At 42.4% G+C, this 22,539-nt stretch overlaps 2 protein-coding genes across 2 annotated transcripts in view; one reads left to right on the plus strand and one right to left on the minus strand.

Moving 5' to 3' along the window:
* LOC133948905 (synapsin-3-like) overlaps positions 1-22,539 on the minus strand; it is a 94,751-nt gene that overhangs the window by 36,051 nt on the left and 36,161 nt on the right. The window contains exons 5-6 of the mRNA XM_062382984.1: positions 17,998-18,154; positions 16,882-16,971 (exon numbers count right to left, since the gene is read on the minus strand). Coding sequence (XP_062238968.1) covers positions 16,882-16,971; positions 17,998-18,154 — 247 coding nt within the window. The remainder of the gene's footprint in view (positions 1-16,881; positions 16,972-17,997; positions 18,155-22,539) is intronic.
* On the plus strand, positions 488-16,786 carry LOC133948906 (metalloproteinase inhibitor 3-like). Its single transcript, XM_062382985.1, has 5 exons — positions 488-748; positions 8,912-8,994; positions 10,466-10,577; positions 12,141-12,262; positions 14,116-16,786. Exons 1-5 carry the CDS (start codon positions 619-621, stop codon positions 14,311-14,313), a joined length of 645 nt encoding a protein of 214 aa, XP_062238969.1. The 5' UTR covers positions 488-618; the 3' UTR covers positions 14,314-16,786.

The raw sequence follows: 22,539 nt of genomic DNA on the forward strand, positions 1-22,539 counted from the left end.
GGGTTTCTTGGGTTCAAAATGTGTGAGAGCAGACAATGAATTAACGGTTAACCAATTATCAGATCAATATCAATGTCCTCTGCAATGTTTTTGATAGTCAATTAATAGTCTAAGCCACTTTGAAAAAAATGAAAGTAATTATGCTCCACTGTCTCTTTTCCAGGCATTCTTGGCAATTTCATAGTTTCCGGAGACCATTTCCAGTCTTTCTGTCATTGCCACTTTTTTCAGGGGCAGGAAAAAAAACGGGACGGTTTATATTTATGCACCTTGTAGACATATACAGTTTTTTGTTGTTGTTGAATCCAGGAAACGAAGCTGGAGCAGGATAAACTTCCAGTAAGGAGTCTGTGATTATTCCGAGGGCATCGCCGGCCGCTGATTGGCCGCCACCGCACGCGAGCCGCAGAGGAGCGCGGAGGGGGGCGTGCACGTCGGCGCGGCGCGCTTATATGTACGGCCGCGCGTGTGTCCGGCAGCAGGGGGAACGGGATCGAGCGAGAAGAGACGCAGCAGCGAACAGAGACGAGCCGCGGGACACTTTACACAGAGACCACTCCACACACACGCACGGTGTATCCCAGCTGCACGCACAGAAGAGCGGGGAAGTTCGCAGAGATGCAGTCGGTGGTCCATCACCTCATCAGCCTGCTGTTCGTCTTCAGCAGCCTGCACCTCCACCAGCTGACGGAGGGCTGCTCGTGCGCACCATCGCACCCGCAGGACGCGTTCTGCAACTCCGAGATAGGTGAGTGTGTGTGTGTGTGTGTGTGTGCGTGCGTGTGCGTGTGTGATGATCGGATGGTGTCGACCCGCTGCTAAAGAGCCCGGTGTCGGTTCAGCCCACATGTGCAGAGAGGGAGAGTGAAAGTGCTGCCAGTCAGAGGCGAGTGTCCGATCAGCTGACTGCTAGTGAAGCTTGTTTTCATCAAAATCTCTGCGTTTAATCCCCACTTAAAAAACACCTCAGATCAGTCGGTGATCTATGAATCTTATTCAAATGTTACCAGAACTAATGCTACTGTGGCTTGTGAGCTTCTCAGAATACAATTGTGATATTATTATGGCTCTCTCCACCACGCAATTACTCAAGGGCAAGTTATTGGATGTATTTTGTGACAAAAACATCATTATTGGTCCTGGAAGGACACCGCTTATGTTTATGAAGGTCATGGCTGTTGCAGCAGCTCAACGTTCCTTTGCTTTTCATTCTTAAATTGATGGAGAGATTTGGGAATCCCCAGTCTATTCGTTCCTCCCCCTGATTCTCCTCATTTCAACGCACCACGTTTCAGTGGCGTCTGAGAGCTGAAGCTGTGAGGATTGTGAGGTCTCACAGAGAAGTGAAGCATGTCACTTGTTGTCACTTGTTTTCACTTCCAGGGTCCCTTTTATCATGAGGTTATTTTCGGTCCTCAAACTGAGCTCAGTGTGGGAGATTTAGAGCTTTTGCTTGTGATACCTTTTAGTTTTGGTAAAAGACGTTCAACAAAAAATGTCTTCAAGCTGTTGGAATGAGCAAGCACAGTCAGCACCGATTAGAAGATCTACAGTCAGTTTAGCCGCTTTAAACGCCGCTTATTTATCTTTCACAGTCTGGTATTTACAGCCGCCCAGTCGTAGCTCAGATATGCACGACCTCTGCTTCGCCAACAGCGGGTGAAGGAGGTTTGCATAGCTTGCTTTACTGCTTGGTTGTTCTCTTTGACTCCCCCAGAATAATATGAACTTGAGGATGTGGCTTAGGGCTGGAGAGCCGGTCCCACCTGACCTGTGTTTTTAGATAACACTGGGAAAGACTTGAGGATTATCTGATCTGCTCTGGAAGCAGAGAGGCTGTTCATGGGTTGAGGGTTTCATCAGGTTTTGGGCTGAAGGGAGGTTTGTGTGGGTTGACGACATAGGAACACACACACTCACACACACATGCTCTTTTTCAAAGGCAACAGCTAATAGTGTTTTTTGTGCGTAGATGATATTTTGCCCGAGTATTATTTAACCCAAAAATATGAAACCATCATGCGGCTCTCCAAAATCCTGACACGTCATCAAACAATAATCCCTCAGTCTAAAGTGAGCACGTACACTAACCCACACACATACACACACACTACGGCCATGTGTGTAAGCACATGTGTTCACTCTGCCTTCTAGTGTAGATCAACAAGGGAAGTCCTAGTTCTGCAGTAACACCCCTGCACACACTTAATGCTGCATTTACTACTGGTCACCTACAGAGGCCGGTAAGGATAAATGCTTTAAAACAACACATAAGGACGATTTATTTTCAAATTCCATATATTGATGAGGACATTTTGACCACCTTAAATTCCAAGATAACAGCTAGCATGTCTCTCCAGAATAAAATAACAACTTTAGCACCTCTTAATGACGAAATAACAAATTTCATTTTATTAGATTAATGTTGAATTAGTAAGCTTTTACGTAAACAAGTTTTTAAGTTCCACCATTAAGTTTCCAGTCTTAATGCTACGGTAAGCTAAACTGATAGGCTGCTGACTGTATCATTGACACATGAGAATGGTATAAATCTTATCTAACTCATGGCAAGACAGTGAATAATTGTTTGCCTCTAAATGTTGAACTGTTTCATAAAATATTACCTTATATGTTTGAAAACATTTGCCCCATCATGCGATCAGTAATTTGATTTACACTTGACAATTATCCCTCTGCAACAACAAGAAATACTTATGCCTACAAAATGATATTTTACTCAGCAGTGTCCTATTTCTAGACTCAGTGAGTCACAGTCACTCTACAAGGCTTTCCTTGTTCAAAGGCTTTGTCAAATGTGCCCCACAAGGAAACTTAATTTGCCCAAATTTGGAAGATGCAACTAGGACATCTTAGATAAAGGGAAAGTCATTCCCTTTATCTTTCATGTACAAGAACTCAAAATGATGGTGGCAATGAATCCTCTGCAGAGCTCCAGGCGAGAAGCTTATACCTTTATATGAGGAAGTCCCTAAAATAGGACCCAGATATTGTGTCTCTAAGGACCCAAAAGGGCCACTCTGTGTAACCCCTTAGTAAACCCTAATCAACAGGCCTGTGAGTGCATCTTCAGCCAAGTGACCCGGTTGGACTGAGGGAGAATGCTGCACACTTGTGCAATGCCTTTCATAGTCCTTCAGATCTTCAGATGGCTCATGGTGTTGGCACCCGCTGAGACTTCCCAGTGTAGAATCTGGGACTGACTTCAATGGATGCAGTGATCAGTTGTGAGCCTCATAAATCCCATTTCCAAGGTCCCAGCTTAGCGTGAAGTGCGCTTTGAATGCTTGTGGTCCCACTTGTACTTTAGAAACCCTTCTACAACAGCAGCTGGATGCAGGGCACAAAGGTCACTACTCGTAACATTCTTTAACCTGCCACAAATTCATTCATATTTGATGTTATTCAAAGTTAGGATTGTAACAAATCCCGTATATTTTTAAGCTGACTTTGAAAAAGTCCAGAATTTTAAGATCTACATACACATCTTCAATTTAATGTCCTTTTCGTTTACCTTCAATTTAAACCTCACTTCTGCTTGTGTCACCAAGCCAAGATAAGACACGTGTACAGACATGGAATGCAAAAACTTGGGATGCTAATGCTGTGAGGGAGAAGCCCTGTAATTCTCACTGTCAACATCAAAGCAGACAGGCTCTGAATCTTCCCAATTCTAAACCTGCAGTTGAGTTCAAAGTGTTTCGCTCTTGTTTTCTTTGCCCATAAGCACTTGCAGGTACGCCGCCGGATGAATTATAATTGGGTAAAAAGGCTGGAAATTGGAGTATTTGAGTCTGTCCTTCTTTATTACATAAAATACAAATTGGAATATTGGTGAACATGAACGTGCTCTAAGAACAGACAGCTGTAATTTCTTGGTGAACTTCTAACGTCTGACTTTTGCTTAATTTTGTTGGTGGCACGTTAAAGAGACCAGGAATGAATTAGGGTCACCCAATTGATCGTGCCCGTTTAATGTTGTGGCCAATCGATTGTTGACAACCATTTGAGTATTGCCTGATAAAATGTCCTTTTTGTTGTTTATAAGAACTACAAGTGGGTTATCCTAATCGTAAAGTCTATTCCAATCAGGTTAGACCAATCTCTTTTTCGGTTTGTCACATACCTGAGCACCAGTGAGCGACCCGGCTGCTTTCTGCAACAGAGACCTAGTCGGCTGCTATTAGGCATCTGTGTCTCCATTCACAATGAGAAGTGAGCGGCGCTTATTTTTCCAAAGCCGTCCGAAGGCAAGATTAGAGGCCCGGCAGTAAACTTTGACCCTGAGATTTAATATCGCTGCCTAACAACGCTTGTTCCCAAGTGCTCGGGTGATAGGAGCAAACCTATACATGCTTGCACTGTGAACCAGGTCAGTTGATGAGGATTAGCGTGATACGCGTTTATGCTTGGTTTGGGATTGAGTATCAGGCTGTAAAAGCAGATTCTGTCATGCTGTGCATATTTTGTTGTGCATAGAGGAGCTTTGTAAAACAGTGCAGCATAGCATGTTCGGAGCGATGTACGACCTGGAGCTTTGTGGCAGCGGCCTCCTGGTTCCAAAACATCCTCCCTCTATTACTATCAATGAGTTATGCACACTAGTTAAATCAATACTCCCTCTGCCAACCGCTGTCCCCCATTCATCTGCAGATCAACAGGTGACAGATGAAGACATGAGTGAAGCCAGGACTCCTGTTATGCGATGCACTATGCAGGCGTGGATCAGATATCCCTAGTTTTCCCAAAAGTGAGTTAAAATACAACGAGATGTCAAAGGTTCTGGATTCCGTACAAGTTTTGAATTTCTTCCCCTGAGCCAGGAGTATCAGATCTCCAGTCCATCCCTCCCTTCTCTGATGACCACACAGCCGCCCTGGGTCCAGTGTTTTAAACTGGAGGCCAGCACAGGGGAACGTACTAGCACCCATGCATGAAAATCCAGTTTCTAATGAGCCGTAAAACATGGATTTACTTGCCATTGGTGATGGTGTTATTATGTAATTTATGACCTTGAGCCATTTCACAGTGAAAGTAATATGATAAATACCACACCAGAATCTCACGAAAATCAATGGTTACCTGTTATTGCTAGAAACTGCAGTCACATTTTTACAAGAGCAGTAATGGAGAGCATTTTAATACAACTATGGACATTTTTTGACATGACTGGCATTTAAGCAGACGCAGCTGAGAGGGAGAGTGAGAAAAACCGAGAGATAAAGAGCTGTTGTGACTCTTGTTGTGACTCTGCCCTGGAGAATTCATGGATACTCACTAATTTGCAGACAAGGTTTGTTGTTAAGCAATTCATCTTAAATACTTTGGTCAGAGCTGACTAAAGGCACCAATTTAAGCTTCGACAAGTAGTATTTTTGAGGTACGCTAGCATGACCCTTGAATTTTAATGACTAGTTGGTTAAAGGTTCCCATGCCTCTTTTCTACAGGAATGGGAAAAAAGGCCTTGTAAGTTTTTTCATTCACTGAATCAGAGATGGTGACTGAACTCAAGGTTCTTTCTGTTACGGCTTCACTCAGTCTGGTATGAAACTGAAGGTTATGATGACGACCTGGAAATTTGTGTAACTGTGTCTACATCCATTCCAATTTTTGTTTGAAAACGCATCAAATCTGCTATGGATAAGCCTGGCCCTGATGGTTACAATGCTACTTTGAAACAACCTCTTGCTGATTGGGTCTTTACAGACACAACGTAGTCTATGCTGCCTCGTCAAGCTCCTATCACATTAACCCCTTCCAGAAGAAAACACCCAGCATTAGCCTCGGTTACCAGTGTAGAATGCAACAGGGATAATAATTTACAAGCGTTGCTGATCCTGTTGTCTTTGCTAGGAACTGTTTAACTCTGCATTTCACTATTTGCCTGGCTAAGAACCTTCATGTTTACACTGGCACACAAATGCCCAATTGCCCAGTGTCCGCTAGTGGTCACATGTTATTTGTTTTCAGGCCTGTTTGTATGGTTGGGGGTTAAAATGGACACGGAGCCAAGATGCTTGTGTGTAAGGAGATCGGTTTAGTTTTCAAACTGACACATGGTGGTATGGATGTAACTTGACATTGCAGGGTCAGTTATCTAATCTTTTGACTTTACCCTATTACTTGTTGTTCTTTTAAACGCAATATATTCATTGGTTGGTCACTTTAAATCTGACCAAATTCAAGTGCTATTGTCAATCTAAAAGAGGTTGTGACAGATCAGAGACGGAAAACTCACTTCATGCTTCATAAGCTGCATTTGCATTTCACCCACCAGTGAGTGGACTCTACAGACTTAATGCTCCAGCGTTTTCCATCTGACACACAGCTCTACAGCAGGGATTCAGTTTCAGTGTTTATTTTTGAGCGTGGTAGCACGTCGTCCTGAGAATTCCTCTTCCTCCCACTCGCCTCCTCAAACTTGGACCACTTTCTGCATACTAAAACCACTGTAACCCACCCTGACTCTCGCTTGCTTTCTCTCCCTCTCTGTCTCTCTCTCTCTTTCTCACACACACACACAAAAATGAGTCACCCTATTCTTGTCATGTCTGCAGTTTGCCACATTGTACGTAGGCTGAAATAACGAAATTACATTCTCACCTTAAGATAAAGCATTTGAGCTTGTGTAATCCTCTGCTTAAAGGCAAGATATACTGAGAGAAATGAATAATTACTGGTTACCGCTCTTATCACAAAAAACCTCCCACTAGTGAAAATGTATGTCCGATCCTTGAATCCTTGTCTGCATTGCACTGGCCTGTAGTTCAACAAAGTAAGAGGGAGAGATACTGATGGATATAACAAATGAACTTGTTTAACCTCTCGGTTAACAAGGGGGCCAAGTTAAATGGTGCCTTAAACCTTAAACTATGCAGTGAGTAAAAACACTTCAAGTTGAACAGCTTTCTTTTGCTAACTTAACTTATACAGTGACTTGGCAAAAGATGGTTAAAAGCTATGGTACTGGTTGATATATAACCTGAAGAAACAAGACTTTATACACAATATGTCCGTAGTTTCCAGTTCAACCAGGGTGATCAGATCCAAGTCTCAAACATGATGACATAAACACTTGTGATGAAGCCTTTTTGGCTGAGCAGGCAGCAGTGCGGTTGTACGTAAATATAACTACTGAGCGGGGGTCATGGGGTCACTACGGGGGAATGACACAAATCCTCTGTCATTGGAGCAGCTGAGGCCCTTCACACATTCCTTTTGGTGATGGCACCACCACTGGCCAATTAGTGGCTGGCGTCCAACAAGAGGGGTCCTATCTGGATGTACTTCAGATGAATCAGCTGACCTGTTGGCCCTTCAAATGAAAACATTTGTTTCTCCTGAGGCTTGTTTAGAGGTCAGGGCAGAGTAGGAAATTAGGTTTTGGGGATCTGCACATATCTTTGTAATTGTGCCCCGGTCCCTCCGTAAGTGCAGCGGTAAATGTCTGTCAAATACCTTTGGGTACATTTATCAAAGGCCGCTCAGGTAATAGTGCTTTATATTAAAATAGATGACTGTAGATTAATGGATCAAATGTTCTGCAGCAAGTTACTGGGAGAGTTCATAAATGGGACGGTAGGCAGGGAGTCATTACAGAGCATTAACAATAAGAGGCCCGAAATGATCTACATTTACTTTGGTTGTGTGATGATTGAAAAGCTGCAAGTGAAAGTCACTATATAGATATATTGATATGATAAAACATTGTCAAAATGGAAAGCTCCTGAATGGCCACATATTTTGAATCTCCTTATTCTGGCGGAAAATATGAATTTGTGTATTATATTTAGAATTGCAGGGTCTTCGTGTCCAAAATAAATTTGTGGTCACCTCTTTTGGGTGGTCATGTTTTAACTGCTTCCTGTTTGAGTTTTCATTCCCATTTCCATTTGCCTGGAAGCAGGACAGCCAGACAAATATAGACCAAACAGAAGATGCCACATGCCTCTTTTCTTCTTTCTCCACTTAAAAAGAATGAAAAGCTTCTCGTTTTTTTCTTTCTTTCTGGGAATGTGAGCCCCCAAAGAATGTGGGAAGGAAATTCCACGAGGAGAAGATAACAAACACAGCCAGTGTTAGTTGTGTCTGTGGCTGGTTGGCGATGGGCAGCAGGTGAACTTCACAGAAGATTGACCGCTTATGCAGGGCCCGCACGTCTGGTTAGACTCTATTCACTGGCTCAAATTATCACTCGTTTCTACACTCCCCCCTCCGGGCCTTCCACAATAAGCCCCCTTACTCCCAACATGAGTGAAAGCAAACAAATCAAAGTCACCACGGAGCGTTTCACCTCGCCAGCAGTTACATGAGGGTCCTGCACGCAGATAAGATCTTCAGAGCCCTTATCCCAATATAGAGGGAAGCCTGTTAAAACAGAGGACACACACACTGCACCCTGTTCCCTTTAACGACTATGTTCAGTTTTTTATTATTTTTTTCAGCAAAAAAAACGACTGAAGTCACGTTTTACCTTTCTGATCTGAATAATAACCTGACAAAAATCAAAACCTAGCTGGATGTGGCGTCCTGTAACTGCTACGAGTACCATCCATGAATAGATAGGAGCAGTCGTCCCAAAAATCTTGATCTTCCACGGTACACGGAGGAGGCCTCTTTCAATTTCCCTTGAATTTCTGTTTTAAACTGAAAAGGGCCTTTAGTGTTTATTTTCCCCATTGGTCCTCATTGGCAAATAGAAGCAATGCAGAAAATCGGATAAACGGATTAACTGTGGTGCCACCCTGGTGCTGAAATGGTATTTATCAGGGGGTTTGCTAAGGCCTCCTACTGGCAGAGGCAGTGTATTATATGATGGCCCGCAGAGGAATGCCCAGAGTTATATGTCAAAGGTATCCAGGAGTTTGATCAGTCTTTCTCCTTTCTTCACAGTGATTCGTGCAAAAGTTGTGGGCAAGAAGCTCCTGAGAGATGGACCTTTTGGAACGATGCGCTACACAGTCAAGCAAATGAAGGTGAGAGTCGACCGTCGTGCAAGACACCATTTCTCGGCTTTAAAGTGAAAAAAGACACAGACATGAGAGTGGTATCAATCTTCTCATCCAACTTTAACTCATCTAACTGGAGCGATAAGGCAGTGAGGTGCTTAGATGTCTTGGATGGATTGCACAAGGTTAGGTTGTGATGTAGGGGCGTACCTTTGAGTAGATGTTCAACTGATTAATACATTTTCTTTAACATTATGTGCTTAAAGTGCCCACCGCCATTTTGAGTTGCCATTTTTTTAGGTTCAGAGCTCCACATCCCAGTGAAACTTGAGGTGTGGTTTGTTTTTATGTTATCGCAATGATTCAAGTTATCATCACCTTCTAGGGACTCATAAGTAAAACAGTACCAACCTTAGATGTTAGCTTCACTTTTGTATTGGTTTTCGTAATTGCCCCTTATTTGATAGGCTTCATTTTATTAGTGAGTGGACATTTTCAGGTAGAGTTGACGATGGAAATATCTGTGATTCTGAATTTTTATTTCATTTAAGAGGTTGGTCTCACTTCAAAGCTCTTACATTCAATGTTGCAGAATCTCTTTAGCTACCATGATGTCTGTCCGTCCTCTCAGCTTCTGTGTGACAGCTGAAAATCAGTTCAGGATGCTAATCCCGTTCTTCACTTCCTCTGTATTCTTACATAACGCTGCATATTCTGACAGATGCCGACATCGGCCCATTGCTCAGACAGGAGCCAGGCCGGAGGATTAGCAGGCTTACAGGCATTAGAGCTCAACCAAACTCTGCACTTCGAGTATAAACATTGCAACAGAGTCGTGCACTGCATCTGTACAATCAATAATAAAGGCATTGAGTAGTTGGTAGTGAAGCACACCGATCACCACTATAAGGATTATCCTCAGGAATTAGATGTGACCTTTGTACCTCCTTGGGTTATTTGTTTGTGTTACAGCCTGTTGGTTTATACTGCATACAGAGGTTTTCTATGTGGGCTGATAAAGATAACTCCTTCAGAATTTCAACAAATCCTATGAGACAAATGCCTTCAGCTTTACCAAGCCTCCACAGTTATGGGCCTGACTAACTTAGTCTGTTTTTCTGGGAGCGACAAATCTAAACAGGGATTTCCTGTTGTTCCCAGACAAATAAATCACACTGAAATAAACGTTCTCAGGCCAAACACTGACTTCTATCTCTACCTGAGTTGACAAAATGCACCTGAAGCCCACAGTTTAGTGATGACCTAGCTCAATAAGCATCAAAGTTGCAGCACATTACACATAATCATGTTATCTATGATTTAGTTATGGGCACAGTCTAATACTGTTTTCCCCACAAGGCTTTCCTCGGGGAATGTCATCTGATAAAGTCAGGGCACTGTTTTCATTCACGTTATTTATGTGTGATCTTGAGCAAAGGCTGCAATGGAAGGGTGAGGGGCACAACATAACTCCATGTTTGGTTCTCATGTCTTACAGATGTACAAAGGATTTGACAAAGTCCAGCATGTGCAGCACATTTACACGAGCGCCTCTGAGAGTTCGTGCGGCGTCAAGTTTGACATCAACAAGTACCAGTACCTGATAACAGGTAAGATGATGGTTTTTCAATAATGGATCTATCGCAAAGCAAAACTGCCTGTTTACATTTCTCAACCTCTCTGTGGGAAAATATTCTCAAGATTCAGTTCCTGCCTTTCCGGGACCTGTCAACTATTTCCCTTTTTTAAAATGAATTGAGTTTTGCTAAGGTTTCATCAGTAGAGAACTGCAGTGCGATATCAGGTGGTTGTAGTATATACGTAGACAAAGATTATCATCTACCCATATACAAGCACCTGTTATGACATGACCCAAGTTCTGATATATGAAAAAGCAAGTTCCATACACTGAGTAAGACCCTTGAATATATCTGACAGTTCATGAACCAAGCCAAGTAAATAAAACGGATACGTTTTTCCCAGGTGAAGAAGGAATCTTGGAAAAAACAAAAACCCCTATACCCCTTTCTCACCAAGGACGTCTTCCGTTGTCCTGTGACACAATCTTTCCCACTGTTTATAACCTATGCCATCGTGCAAGGAGGCAAATGCGCTCATTTCCTTTAGCTTCTCAAGCCAGGAGCAGCAGAGAGTTTTCTCTCACACACAACTTGTAATTAACAGCTATAGCAGGAAGTGGCTGGCATTTTCCAGCAGAGGCATTTTATGAGTTGCTATTTCCAACGGAGGTGCAGTTTACTTTGGACCCTGCGGTGCTTGGTGTACGTAACTGTTGCTAAGACCCGACCTGGAACTACTGCAGCTATACACCCCGCAATACGAGTTCAACGAGCCGCCGTTGCCGGGCAGCCACGACAGTGTCTACGCAGCCTGGGTGCGAGTGACATCATAGACATCTTTCGCTGCTCTCAGGGCATCTATAATAAGTCCTGCATATGATCAGGACTGCATTACAAGCAATTTAAACACACCAGGGTCGGAGAAATGAGCTACTTCAGTCTGCTTTGATCAAGCTCAGAGTGCTGCAGCCCTGATTAGTATTTTAGGAGCATGTCACACACTCAACACCATGTAATAAGCCCGCAAGTGACGCCAGTAATCCCAGTAAGGGGATGCGGGCCGAGCGGAAGGGTCGAAGAAGCACATATTTGCGAGTTGTCAAATTCCTGTGTGGTGACAACACCACGACAAATCATGATGTTCCTGAGTGCTCGCAGGCTGTTGTGCTGCACCTGTCTCAGGAGTTGGTAAGCCGCAATAGGTCCTGCGCTAAAAATAGATGTCAGCTGACCTTTCGATATTCAGAAATAGGGGTGTTGGTATAATATGGGCTTACTCTGTGAGGTTGTCTTACCATACATAAACAAATTGGATTGCGTGAGCAATGTGTTTATATTATCCTATGTTACATACAAAGGATTATGAAATTAGACAAGTGTCTAAGAGTGGAAGTATGATGTCATTGTTTAGTGTGGATCGCAGATCGCTATGAAATTTTGCGAAGACATTCATGGTCCCCAGAGGCTGAATCCTCTTCATGCCGTTGGATCTCATGACTCTTTACATGATGCCAGTATGATATATAGAATCCTGTCATTTTAGTAAAGGCACTCAACACGTGAACTTATCCCTTTTATTCTTTGCTTCCTCAGGTCGAGTGTACAATGGCAAGGTCTACACCGGCCTGTGCAACTTCAACGAGCAGTGGGACCGCCTCTCATTGGCTCAGAAGAAGGGGATCAACCACCGCTACCAGCTGGGCTGCAGCTGCAGGGTGAGTGCAAACCAGAAACCTACGTCCAGCGAGGACAGGAAAGATGAGGCGGGAAGAGGAGGCTGTGCAACTAAAAACAACGATTAAACTGCTAATATAAACTCCACTTTAGCACTTATTATTGATAACAGGCAGGAAAACGCTTTAGTATTTACTGTGACTCTATGAGAAGGGTTAAACCAGTTCATGCTCTACAATGCTACTGATAAACTTCTACATCAAGTGGAGACTGAGTGCAACACTAAAAATGACCTTCATGGTTACATATCATTGGTGCAATATAACCAGTCCATAGAGGCTAATTTCCACCATTATCCATCATGGAGGTACAACAATGGAGAGAAAACTGGTTTTAGGACTAGCCTTGGCAGTTATTAAATGACATCTCTTGAATCTCTTCATTCCCAGTTTTATATGACTCAAGCACGTAGCCTGCCGCTGTGCAGCTGCTGACCCGCCTGCTAAACGTCCTACTGTACAGCAGTGTCCTGGACATCTGCTAACACCATCAGCCCCTATCAGAATAAGTGGATTAGCAGAGAGACCGTTTTGTTCCCCGATTGGGTCACTGCCTGCATACTGTGTTCAGTGTGTACATGGCAGCAGCCCAGAGGCATCCAGAGAGGGCCGTCAATCAAGTGAGATGTCAGCGTGAGAGTCCGTGAGCACAGACAGGCATAAACGTCATTGCACTCATTAAACGCACACGTCCTCCGCATTGCTCCTCAGGTTTAATGCGCTGGAAAGCAAGAAGCGTGTCATACCGTTTAGAAAATTAAAAGCACTCAAACTAGGAAGTTATGTTGAGCAGCTCTGAAGCGTGGAGGGCAGACTATGACAAAAACATCCAGAATGGGAAGAGTGCCCTCTAATTGAAATTGCTGTTGCATTCACACCCAGATAAGTGCAGCTCTTTGCTGCCGATGAGTCGTTTGACTCCGTTCATCACCTCTCGGAGTTGTCATGTGGATCTTCCTGTCGGTTCCTGCTGCACATTCATCCATGAAGCTGCTTTTTGTGCGAGCACCTGGGGGAGCAATGCACCAGTACAGGCTCATTCGCATCTAACTAATCCTTCAGGAACTACGAAGACATCAGTGCTTCAGGAAGGCGGCTGATGATCATTTAACATTTCACAGCAGAGCGTATGCTTACTTGATTTGCCCGTAGTCATTTCAATAGATGCCTTTTTACACCAGATCTGTCAATCTGTTGCAGTAATTGACTGAAAACAAAAGCTGCAGAGCATGTTCACCATTTACTATTTCAGCGAAATCATAGGCATACTGAACACTCTCTTTCCGTAATGATCAAAACTTTCCTTTTGTACAGAGGCGAGATTTTTCATATGAAAGTGGTTTATTAAGGGAGCCTCATGTCATTCTGCAAAAAACAATGATTGTCCTTAATTTTGAGAAATATGATTATTTATTTTTGGTGGTGGAGTTTTTACCCAGTGTTTCCCATTAATTATGTAGACTGTGGCAGCCCCGTAAATTCATCATGATCTACCAAAAATTACGAACTTGGTGTGTGCACCATTATTTGCTATGTGCTTGCACCACAGCCCATAAAGTTTTTACTATTCATGCAGACAGTTAGAAATCTTACGTTCAGCTGCAGTTGAGGCATACAACGCAGATCTTTCTATCATAAGAGAACTTCTATTTCACTCTTGTACTAATCTTTGTTAGTCATCCTATTCAAGAAAACAAGTGGGCTAGAATAGACTAATTTCCTGTTAAGTTAAGTTGTAAATAAGTTGAAGTTTCAACTGAGTCTACATTGGTTGTTGCTCGTACACAGTTTTTGTTTCCTCAAGGTTAAATCTTTACCTTTGTCTCTTTCTGTAGATCAAGCCCTGCCGCTACCTGCCTTGCTTTGTGACCTCAAAGAACGAGTGCCTATGGACGGACATGCTGTCCCACTTCGGCAATTCCGGCTATCAGTCCCGGCACTACGCCTGCATCCAGCAGAAGGAGGGCTACTGCAGCTGGTACCGGGGCATGACCTCCCGTGACAAAACCACCATCAATGCAACCGACCCCTGAGCCTAATCTCACCCTGCCTGAAACCCACTGTCGCCTCCCTGACTCCGTCCCTACCCCGAGTATTTCAGGACTCTTAAAGCTCACTGGCCTGGGTGACTGCCCCTCTCAAAGGGGCAAAAAAAGAGTGAAAAGAACAAATCCAATACAGTGCCTGATTCGTAGCACTTCTGATAGAAAACAATACCTCTTTTGTTTGACAAATCGCCCTTTCGAACTCTTTAATGGTTTTCCCACATGATAAGATTTGTCTCTTTAGGGTTCAGTTGTATTAAAAACGGAAAAAAGACAGTTGAATAACCTCAATTGGGCTATACAGAGTGAAAAATGTAGCACCAGCAATGATGATTATGTATATTTGAGGTGAAAAGCTGTTGCATTGTCGCTACTAATCTGAACCTGCGATACAAAACACATCAGAGACCAGAGCCAAGAGTCTCACTGAGAAAACAGATTTAGGGCCAATGTGAAAAGTGAGATACCTGAAAATTATACCTCTTATTTTGGCTTCAAAACAATTTTTGAAAATGGTATTGTTTCACAGTGAAGTATATTAATTATGTTCGGTTTTTTACTGTAACGTGTCTTTACAGATGATAGTGTCTGTTTCCCTGGGTGTTTGTGGCGTAGCACATTTTGCATTTACGTCACAAACAGCAGTCCTTCTGATGAACACTGATGAATATCAGCAAAATGCTACAAAATGTCTGTCTGTTACAGTGGCTACACAGGGAAGAGCTCATTTCTCGCAGAGATGGTGATATTTTATTTTTTGCTGTATATAACATAAGCTAAAGAAATGAACTATCAGCTCAGCTGAAACCTCTGTAATACATTTATTTATGTTTAATGGAATACACGTTAACCATGTGGTGTATCTGCAAAAAATATGTATGAATAGTGACAGGCCAAAACTACATTGTGACAACAATCACGGCCTGGGCAATCGTCCAGAATGAAGGACCAGCATCTGCAAGTTATATATCATGGTACTTTTATTGTTTTTATTTGCTCGATTTAAGTTCCCCTGACTGGTGGTCCTCTTCACCTATCCAATGAAAGTACAGTATAAGCAGAGGTTTCAGAAGATGATTTATTTTGTAAGTGTATATTCAATCTTTTTGTATTTAACTATTTGAAATGGACATCATTCATATTATATATATATTATATATATAGATGACAGTAACAATATTGTCTCTAAATTCGTTCTTCACCTGTGCCCATCTGGGGAGTTTCCCCAATTTTTTCCTGTGCAGTACCTTCAGTCCATTCCATTACCAGACACAGATCTGCCTCAAAGGGAATAACAACCTGTTCATCATGATGGATACCACACTCATGTTGGCTGGTTAGCTTAGCTTACAGTTGTATAAAGAAAAGAAACCAGTGGCCTGTTTCTGTTCAACAGTGATAATATCTGTCCAGTGGCATCTTTAAAGCTTGCTTATTATCACACTATAGTCAACTTCATTTAATTCGTACAAATTCCAATGTGTAAATGTTGAGATATGAGACAGAGTTATGTGCTAGCACTGTGAAGTGACGCTATGCAGTTTTTCTTGCAGTTTTGTAATGTATTAATCAGTGAGCTCTAAAGATGCTTATGTATTGTTTATTTTACAACTTGAAGAGCCACACTTGCTGATTTTTTCTCGTCTATGCAAATCTGAGCTAGCTAGCTGCAGGCTTTCAGCTCCAGATCTATCAGCCAAATATGAGGGTGGTATCAATCTTCTCATCTGAGCAAATAAGTGGATTTCTCATAATGTCAACTACCAATCCTAGGTCCATGTATTCATATCCATTCCAATGTGACAAGAATGTTCCATCCATTGTTTCGAGTGTACAAAAGACCATCACAGGAAACTAACACAGTCAGAATAAAAACCCGATACTGGCCTGTTATACAAAGGAATGTAAAATATCTTAAGTTACATCATCTACCTTTTTTGATTTGGCAACTAAAGTATTGAGCTCTGACAAAATATCTCAAAGAATCTCAACATTTAATTCTTTAGTTCATTTTTTTTTCTTATTGAGCAAAACACTCATCAGCGTCTCTTTGATAAAGAATCAAATAAACCGGTTTTCTTTGGTTTTCATCAGCTTGTACAACATGTGACATCTCGAGAAAACAGGAAAGTTGACCTTTGAGGGGAAAACGATTTACATCATTACACAATGCAGTAACTTAATATGGTGTTTAGGCAGTTTCTCCCACTGTGGTGTATCTGTGTCGCTATTTCTGTGGTTCATGTTTGTGTAAATATACTGTCTGCTTAACACAGAAACACTCGGTCAAGTCTGATCCTTAAAAAATACAACCCTCAAATCATGGAAGCTGTGTTCGGTTTGTTTGTAAACACTGATTCCTGAAGTGTGGGTGGGGGGCGTTTCCTTGTGGGGGTTGTAGAAATGTTTGACTTAATTTCTGTGTTTTATATTTTTATAATAAAGATTTAATGAAAAATTGGCCTCTGGAAGCCTGTGGTGGATTTTTTTCCCGCATGTGATTTTGTTTGTTCTCTGTGGCGTTTATATGAAGAATAATATCTGTGAGGCACTCACCATCTGCCTGTGGTTGGGATAGAAGGTTTGTTCATTCAGGGGGAATTTCTCCGGACCCAGGGAGTGGTAGAGCCTAATCATCTGAGAAAACTGCAAACAGAAATAAACAAAGGCAGTCAGATGTCACGTCGGCAGCCGAGGACAGCCGAGGTCAAACGAAAACTTTTAGGGGTTACACCTGTGTTCACTGCACTTTACAACCACAGGAAGTCAACATCTGGGTCTAGGATGGCATGAGGCATTTAGACTGAATAGACAGTAGACACGTTAACAAGGACACTAATATTCCAATATATTAACCTGATAAATCCAATACTTTGAATAAGACACTGCCAAGTAAACAGCATTTTCTGATTTACTTGACCTGAATAAGTTCCTACTCAAAATAAACAGAAATGGAAGTAAGACATGGGGAGTATTCTGACCCACATAATTGGGTTATGAAATCTGACCAACTCTGACTGAGAACTAAAGGAACATCTATTTCCACAAATCAATTGATTTTATAATTAATTTAACGTTGAGGTGGTGCAATCTCCCTTCTTGCAGGACTTACTTCCTGTTAATGGCGTCATCTAAAAATGGTTTTGAACTGGTTGCATCCACAAGCGGGTTAATATAACAGGTGTGAGCTTAGCTTGACAGTGTAGCTGCACTGTGTTATGTGAAAGTGTCACATCACCACATTGGGTTCAGAAGTGTGTCTGCCTGTTTTATAATGGTCTGTATTGTTCAACGTCCAATTGCAGCTTGACAACAATATATATGAGCAACAATATGAATGTATGAATGTAAAGACAAATGTGTGTGTTTAGTCTCTTGAAGAATAGACTCTAAACTGAAACTGTAGGCGATGAGACCTTTTCGAGCCCATGCAGAGCCCATCACTTTTCACAGCAGTCTTCCATTTCGTTTTCTCTCACTACAGGCTGAGTAATAATGTGAAGTGGTGGCGGTGGTGGTGGAGGATGCCTGCTCCACTGGCTCCACAGACAGGTGTTACAGCTCCCTTTAATAGCCCAAATAAATCTGTCAGAGACAGTCGCAGAGGGAGGGATTGGTATCACCTTCGTGTGGGTTAAAGTAGAGCAGTGAGAGCTGTTCAAAAGCGCTTACCACCCAAGGTTTGCTGCAGAAGTTGTAGATGGAGAAGAGGGAGTTGATGCTCGCGACGCCGCCGAAGTGCAGGCCGATCACAAGGTTCCTGAAGTCCTCGCCGGGGACCATGCTGTAGGCGTGCTGGCGAATCAGGACGAAGTCTGGCTTGAAGGATCTGCGGCAAGACAGACATGGAAACCAAAACCATCAGATAGGGGGATTGTTTGGGTTACCAACCTGCAAGGTTTGCAAAGAATGTAAACTGACTGCTTAGGTCTTGGGTGGGAAAATTCGGTTTTGTTTAGGCGGATGGGGTCTCAGGTCAAGTGACGGGAGAAGGAATTCACGTTCAACACAACGTTCTGAACATGATTGAGAAGGTTATTAAGCCTTCTTTTTGTTATAATCAAGGCTTTAATAGAGCCATCTTTCCGTTTAGCACCTCTAACACGACTGTGCTCAGGTCAGACCTCTTCATCACACCAACTCCACCTGAGCCGGCTGCTCTGTCAGCACATTAACACAGTGTACCCGCACCTTGTTTTTATAGTCAAGGAATCCATTATTCACTGACCCTGTCGGGCTGAGGGGGTGAAGAAATGCTCCTTGGTGCACCTAATCTTTTTTGACCATCTATCCAATTAACACAGCCTAATCCTTCCTTTACAAACTGTTCTGGGAGCAGGGCCAAGTCACCCATCAGGCAGCTGGAGGCCACCTTTAAACAAGGCACTCACAGGAAATTCACTTTGACTGTAGTATTTTTACCAGTTCATGCTTTCACCTCTTTTTCAAGTATAAGTGAAAATGTGCTTGTTTCAAATCTCAGCCCTACTTTGATTTCTAGTGGTTTGTCCAGTCAAGTGTTTGACATGTAGAGAGCTGATTAAAAATAACATGTAACAATTTATATGAATTATTTTAACTAAACTCACTAATGTATATGATTCATACAGTGAAGCTAGAAAAACCAGCACATATTACACTTTTTGGGACGCTGAATTCATTCTTTTTCTTATTTAGTTATTTAGGTGTTAATTTGTGTGCGTTTGCTGGTTGATAACAGCAGCGAGACTGAACCACAGAGTTCTGGGCTGTAAAACCAAACAAGGGACTGAGAGACACTAAAACGCTCTAAGAAGACCTGCAGAGATGAATGATACATTCATGTGAATTTGTGATTGTGAGAAACACATTACACAATTTCAGTATCATTTAATCCAAGAAAGTAAAATGACAGAATTCTTGTGTTTTTCACATGGTAACAATCACATGGAACTGACCAGCAGCTGAGAGGGCAGTAAAAATGTGTGTGTTTATGTGCAGGTATTAACACACACACATTCAGGAAGTGAAGGGCTGTGGGCTGTGGGTTAAAATTATAGCCAGGCCCTCAAACAGACTCTAGTTCCTCAAGTGTTGCTTATGTTGAGCGGCTCAGTCAGGACCGGCGGGACGGCTGAGGAGTGATCTGGTCCCGGCGACAGAGCGACTACAGCTGTTCCTCCCCGCTGCTGCTGCACTCAGCCACAGTGGCAGCCGACCAAAGAATCGGCTATTTTTACTGGACGGAGACGCTCACTGAGGCTCAAGGACCCAAACCAGACTAAAACGGTTCATGTGGATCTCGAGTTCCTGATAAATACACCGGCTGAGTCATGACACATGCTTTTAGTATAAAACACCCAAAGATTAAAACAGAACAACATTCTGCCGGACAGAGTGCAGTTTAACGATGGTAGGATTTATAAGCCCAATAGTCCTGAATCTGAGAGGAGCAAACCATCCCTGCTGACTGGAATCAGTCAAATCCAAAACCTGAAAGTCTTTTAAATGATATTTATTTTATTTACTCAAACAAACAGACGACCTTAAAAATGACCAAATCATAATTTTGGTGACATTTTGTTCTATCATCGATCAGTTACCAGACACTGGATGTTAAAACGAATCTACTGAACTCAGTGACCTTAATCTTGATCACAGTGCTGAGAGGAGAGGTTGGGCCTCCTCTCTTAACTCCTTCAACATGATTGCGATGTAGCTGTAACGTTTCCAAACTGCCTGAATGGTGCAAAAATTAACCCGAACTTAAAAAAACAACCAGAAGTGGTTAACTCACCCAAGCAGGGGGTAAAAACACATGTGTGGTATACAGAAATCAAAATAACCTTGTTTTCATGCTTGTACATTCATGCTTTGGAGTGCAATATCACCACCTCAGCATTAAAGTGCAGTCTAGTTACTCATTGACTCGGATAGTTTTGGGTCCATGTTAAGCATGGTCACCTCACTAGCAGGTAATTGGAAGCACTTCCACTCTTCTTTCACTTGGCAGCACTGTTAGCGCCACGTGAATGAACTGGAAGCAAGAGTCTGGGAACAGGTCCATCTCTATGACCCCTCATTAATGCAGGAGCATACAGAATCCTGGGCGGCTCCGAGAGGCAGATTACAGAGACTTTTTGTAAAGACGAGACATTCTGCAGGAAACTATGAGTAAACCTCTGCAACGGTTTTGACAAGGAAATAGATGTGCACACAATCCAGAAGCGGTGCCCCTGGAACAAACAAGCCAGAGCCAAAGCTATTGTGTTTGTGTTTATTCAGCTTTTCACTGTTAATGGCGATGTGGTTGTATTTGTCTCAGTGACAACACCTATCGTTTAGGAGAAGACTCCACCAAGTCATGTCGACGTCACAGTTGCTGCAATAGGAATCCTCACCATCTCAAAGACCATAAGACTCATACGGATGCTGACTTCTGTTTGCTAAAGGATTATTCCAACCATAAAATAATACGTATCCAACATAGATTTAAAAGGGTCAAAATATGACTTAAAGAAAATTACAACTTCTTATACCTCTTTTTAATTCTTCTCTATTGACATCAGTTCTATCTTTACATAAAACACCACAAGATGTGTTCACTACAACATGCGTAGCCGTTGAACAGCAGAGGAAAACAGTTTTCCCATTACAATGCTCAAGGCATGCATGCGTACAACCAGATAGCCGACACCTTTGTGCGACCTCATTATCACAGAATAGCCAGATCCAGAAGATATTCACCTTAACAGAATGGTTTTCATCGAGCTTTGGTTAATGGAGGCTGTGCCCTATAGCATTACTGACGTTTGTCACCCATTAACTTTGTTTTTCTCTCTCCTCACTCGGACTCTTCCTGCAAAAGCAGGGTGCCTCGTGGGTTGTGGATTACACTAGAGAGGGACATTTATGCTTTATGATCCAAAACGCTCATCAGTTCACGGGCGATATGCTAATGCGCCCTTTGAATGGGTTATCAGTGGAGCAATAACGGCTGATAACAGGCCCTGATAGGGGATAACAGGGTTATAGATTAGGACAAGAGGGGAGAATGGATCCGTGTGGAGTAATGAGCCTTCTTGAATAGTAAATTGTAAAAGATAAGGAGCAAAAGAAAATCCATCTTAGCAATCCATTCTTATCGTCAAGTCCGATGAACCTGTGAATAGAAGAACGCTATTCAAACCAAACTTCTTTAGAACGGATTCTATCAAGTGTATCGTCTCTTGACTGGTGATCTTTTCACCTGGAGAAACTTAATTTTGAATTATTCTACTCTATTCTCATTACTGCTGCTACAATCAATATTTTTGGATCAACAAAGGACCACATGAATGCTTGAATGGGAACATGGGTCCTTGTAATGAGGAATCTAAAGCTGCATTCAAACATGCAAGTCAGTACACTTTCCCGGAAATTCTCCAGTGAGGCTGCATGTGAAAACGCAAATGTCCAAGTCAGTTGTTCCAGATATTTTCCATACGCTTCCATTTTCCTTCCAGCCCCCTTTTAAATTGTCTGTGTGATCCTATGTGATAATGCAGCAGGATGATAACAGCCGGCGAGTGGCCGTGTGGATGTTTCTGACAAGCAATCGATGCAAAGCTGCAGGAATACAAATGTCTCAGGATGAATAAGAGATGCCATAGACATAGAAACTGGCACTTAAAAATTGGAAAAACAGCAAGATTCAATTCAAGAGCTTTTGGCAATGAGGGTCAACGCCAGTGTCCATGTGCTGTAAACAAAATCACCTGAATGCTTTTCTTTCTGATGGTAAAGTGTCTGACTCGGACCATCTCCTGCTGTGTCCTTCATGTGTGAAAGGCAAACTTGTGTCTGAAAACTGCTTCACACAGACTCATCCGGTCTTCTCAACAAGACCAAAACAGAGCTGATAGAAGAGTGAATGTGCAACTGCTGGCAAGATACACAACTCATAATAGTGTCTCTCTGCTGTTTCACTAAGTAGATCTTCATATCAATTCTATATGTGTGTCAAAGATGGAGCCTCTTTCCTCTTTCCCTACAGACGTTAATGAAGGATCTATTCAGTGAAATAGAATGTTGTAGGGAGGTATATTCCCAAAAGCTCCAATAAACAATGTTATTTAAATGGCAGAAAGAAGATCACCCCATTGTGCCTGTATAAACACACTGTATGCCTGACAGTTGTATAAGACCATTACACAATACTATGCAACCAACAGGATGTTTTTAACAGAATTCCTA

Source organism: Platichthys flesus, chromosome 23 (assembly GCF_949316205.1).
Source record: "Platichthys flesus chromosome 23, fPlaFle2.1, whole genome shotgun sequence".
Classification (NCBI taxonomy): domain Eukaryota; kingdom Metazoa; phylum Chordata; class Actinopteri; order Pleuronectiformes; family Pleuronectidae; genus Platichthys; species Platichthys flesus.

Excerpts from the sequence above, each read along its gene's own strand:
- LOC133948906 (XM_062382985.1), top strand. The coding sequence starts at position 619 with ATGCAGTCGGTGGTCCATCACCTCATCAGCCTGCTGTTCGTCTTCAGC. Across the intron at positions 8,995-10,465 it reads ACACAGTCAAGCAAATGAAG|ATGTACAAAGGATTTGACAA; the intron begins GTGAGAGTCGAC and ends CATGTCTTACAG. Across the intron at positions 10,578-12,140 it reads GTACCAGTACCTGATAACAG|GTCGAGTGTACAATGGCAAG; the intron begins GTAAGATGATGG and ends TTGCTTCCTCAG.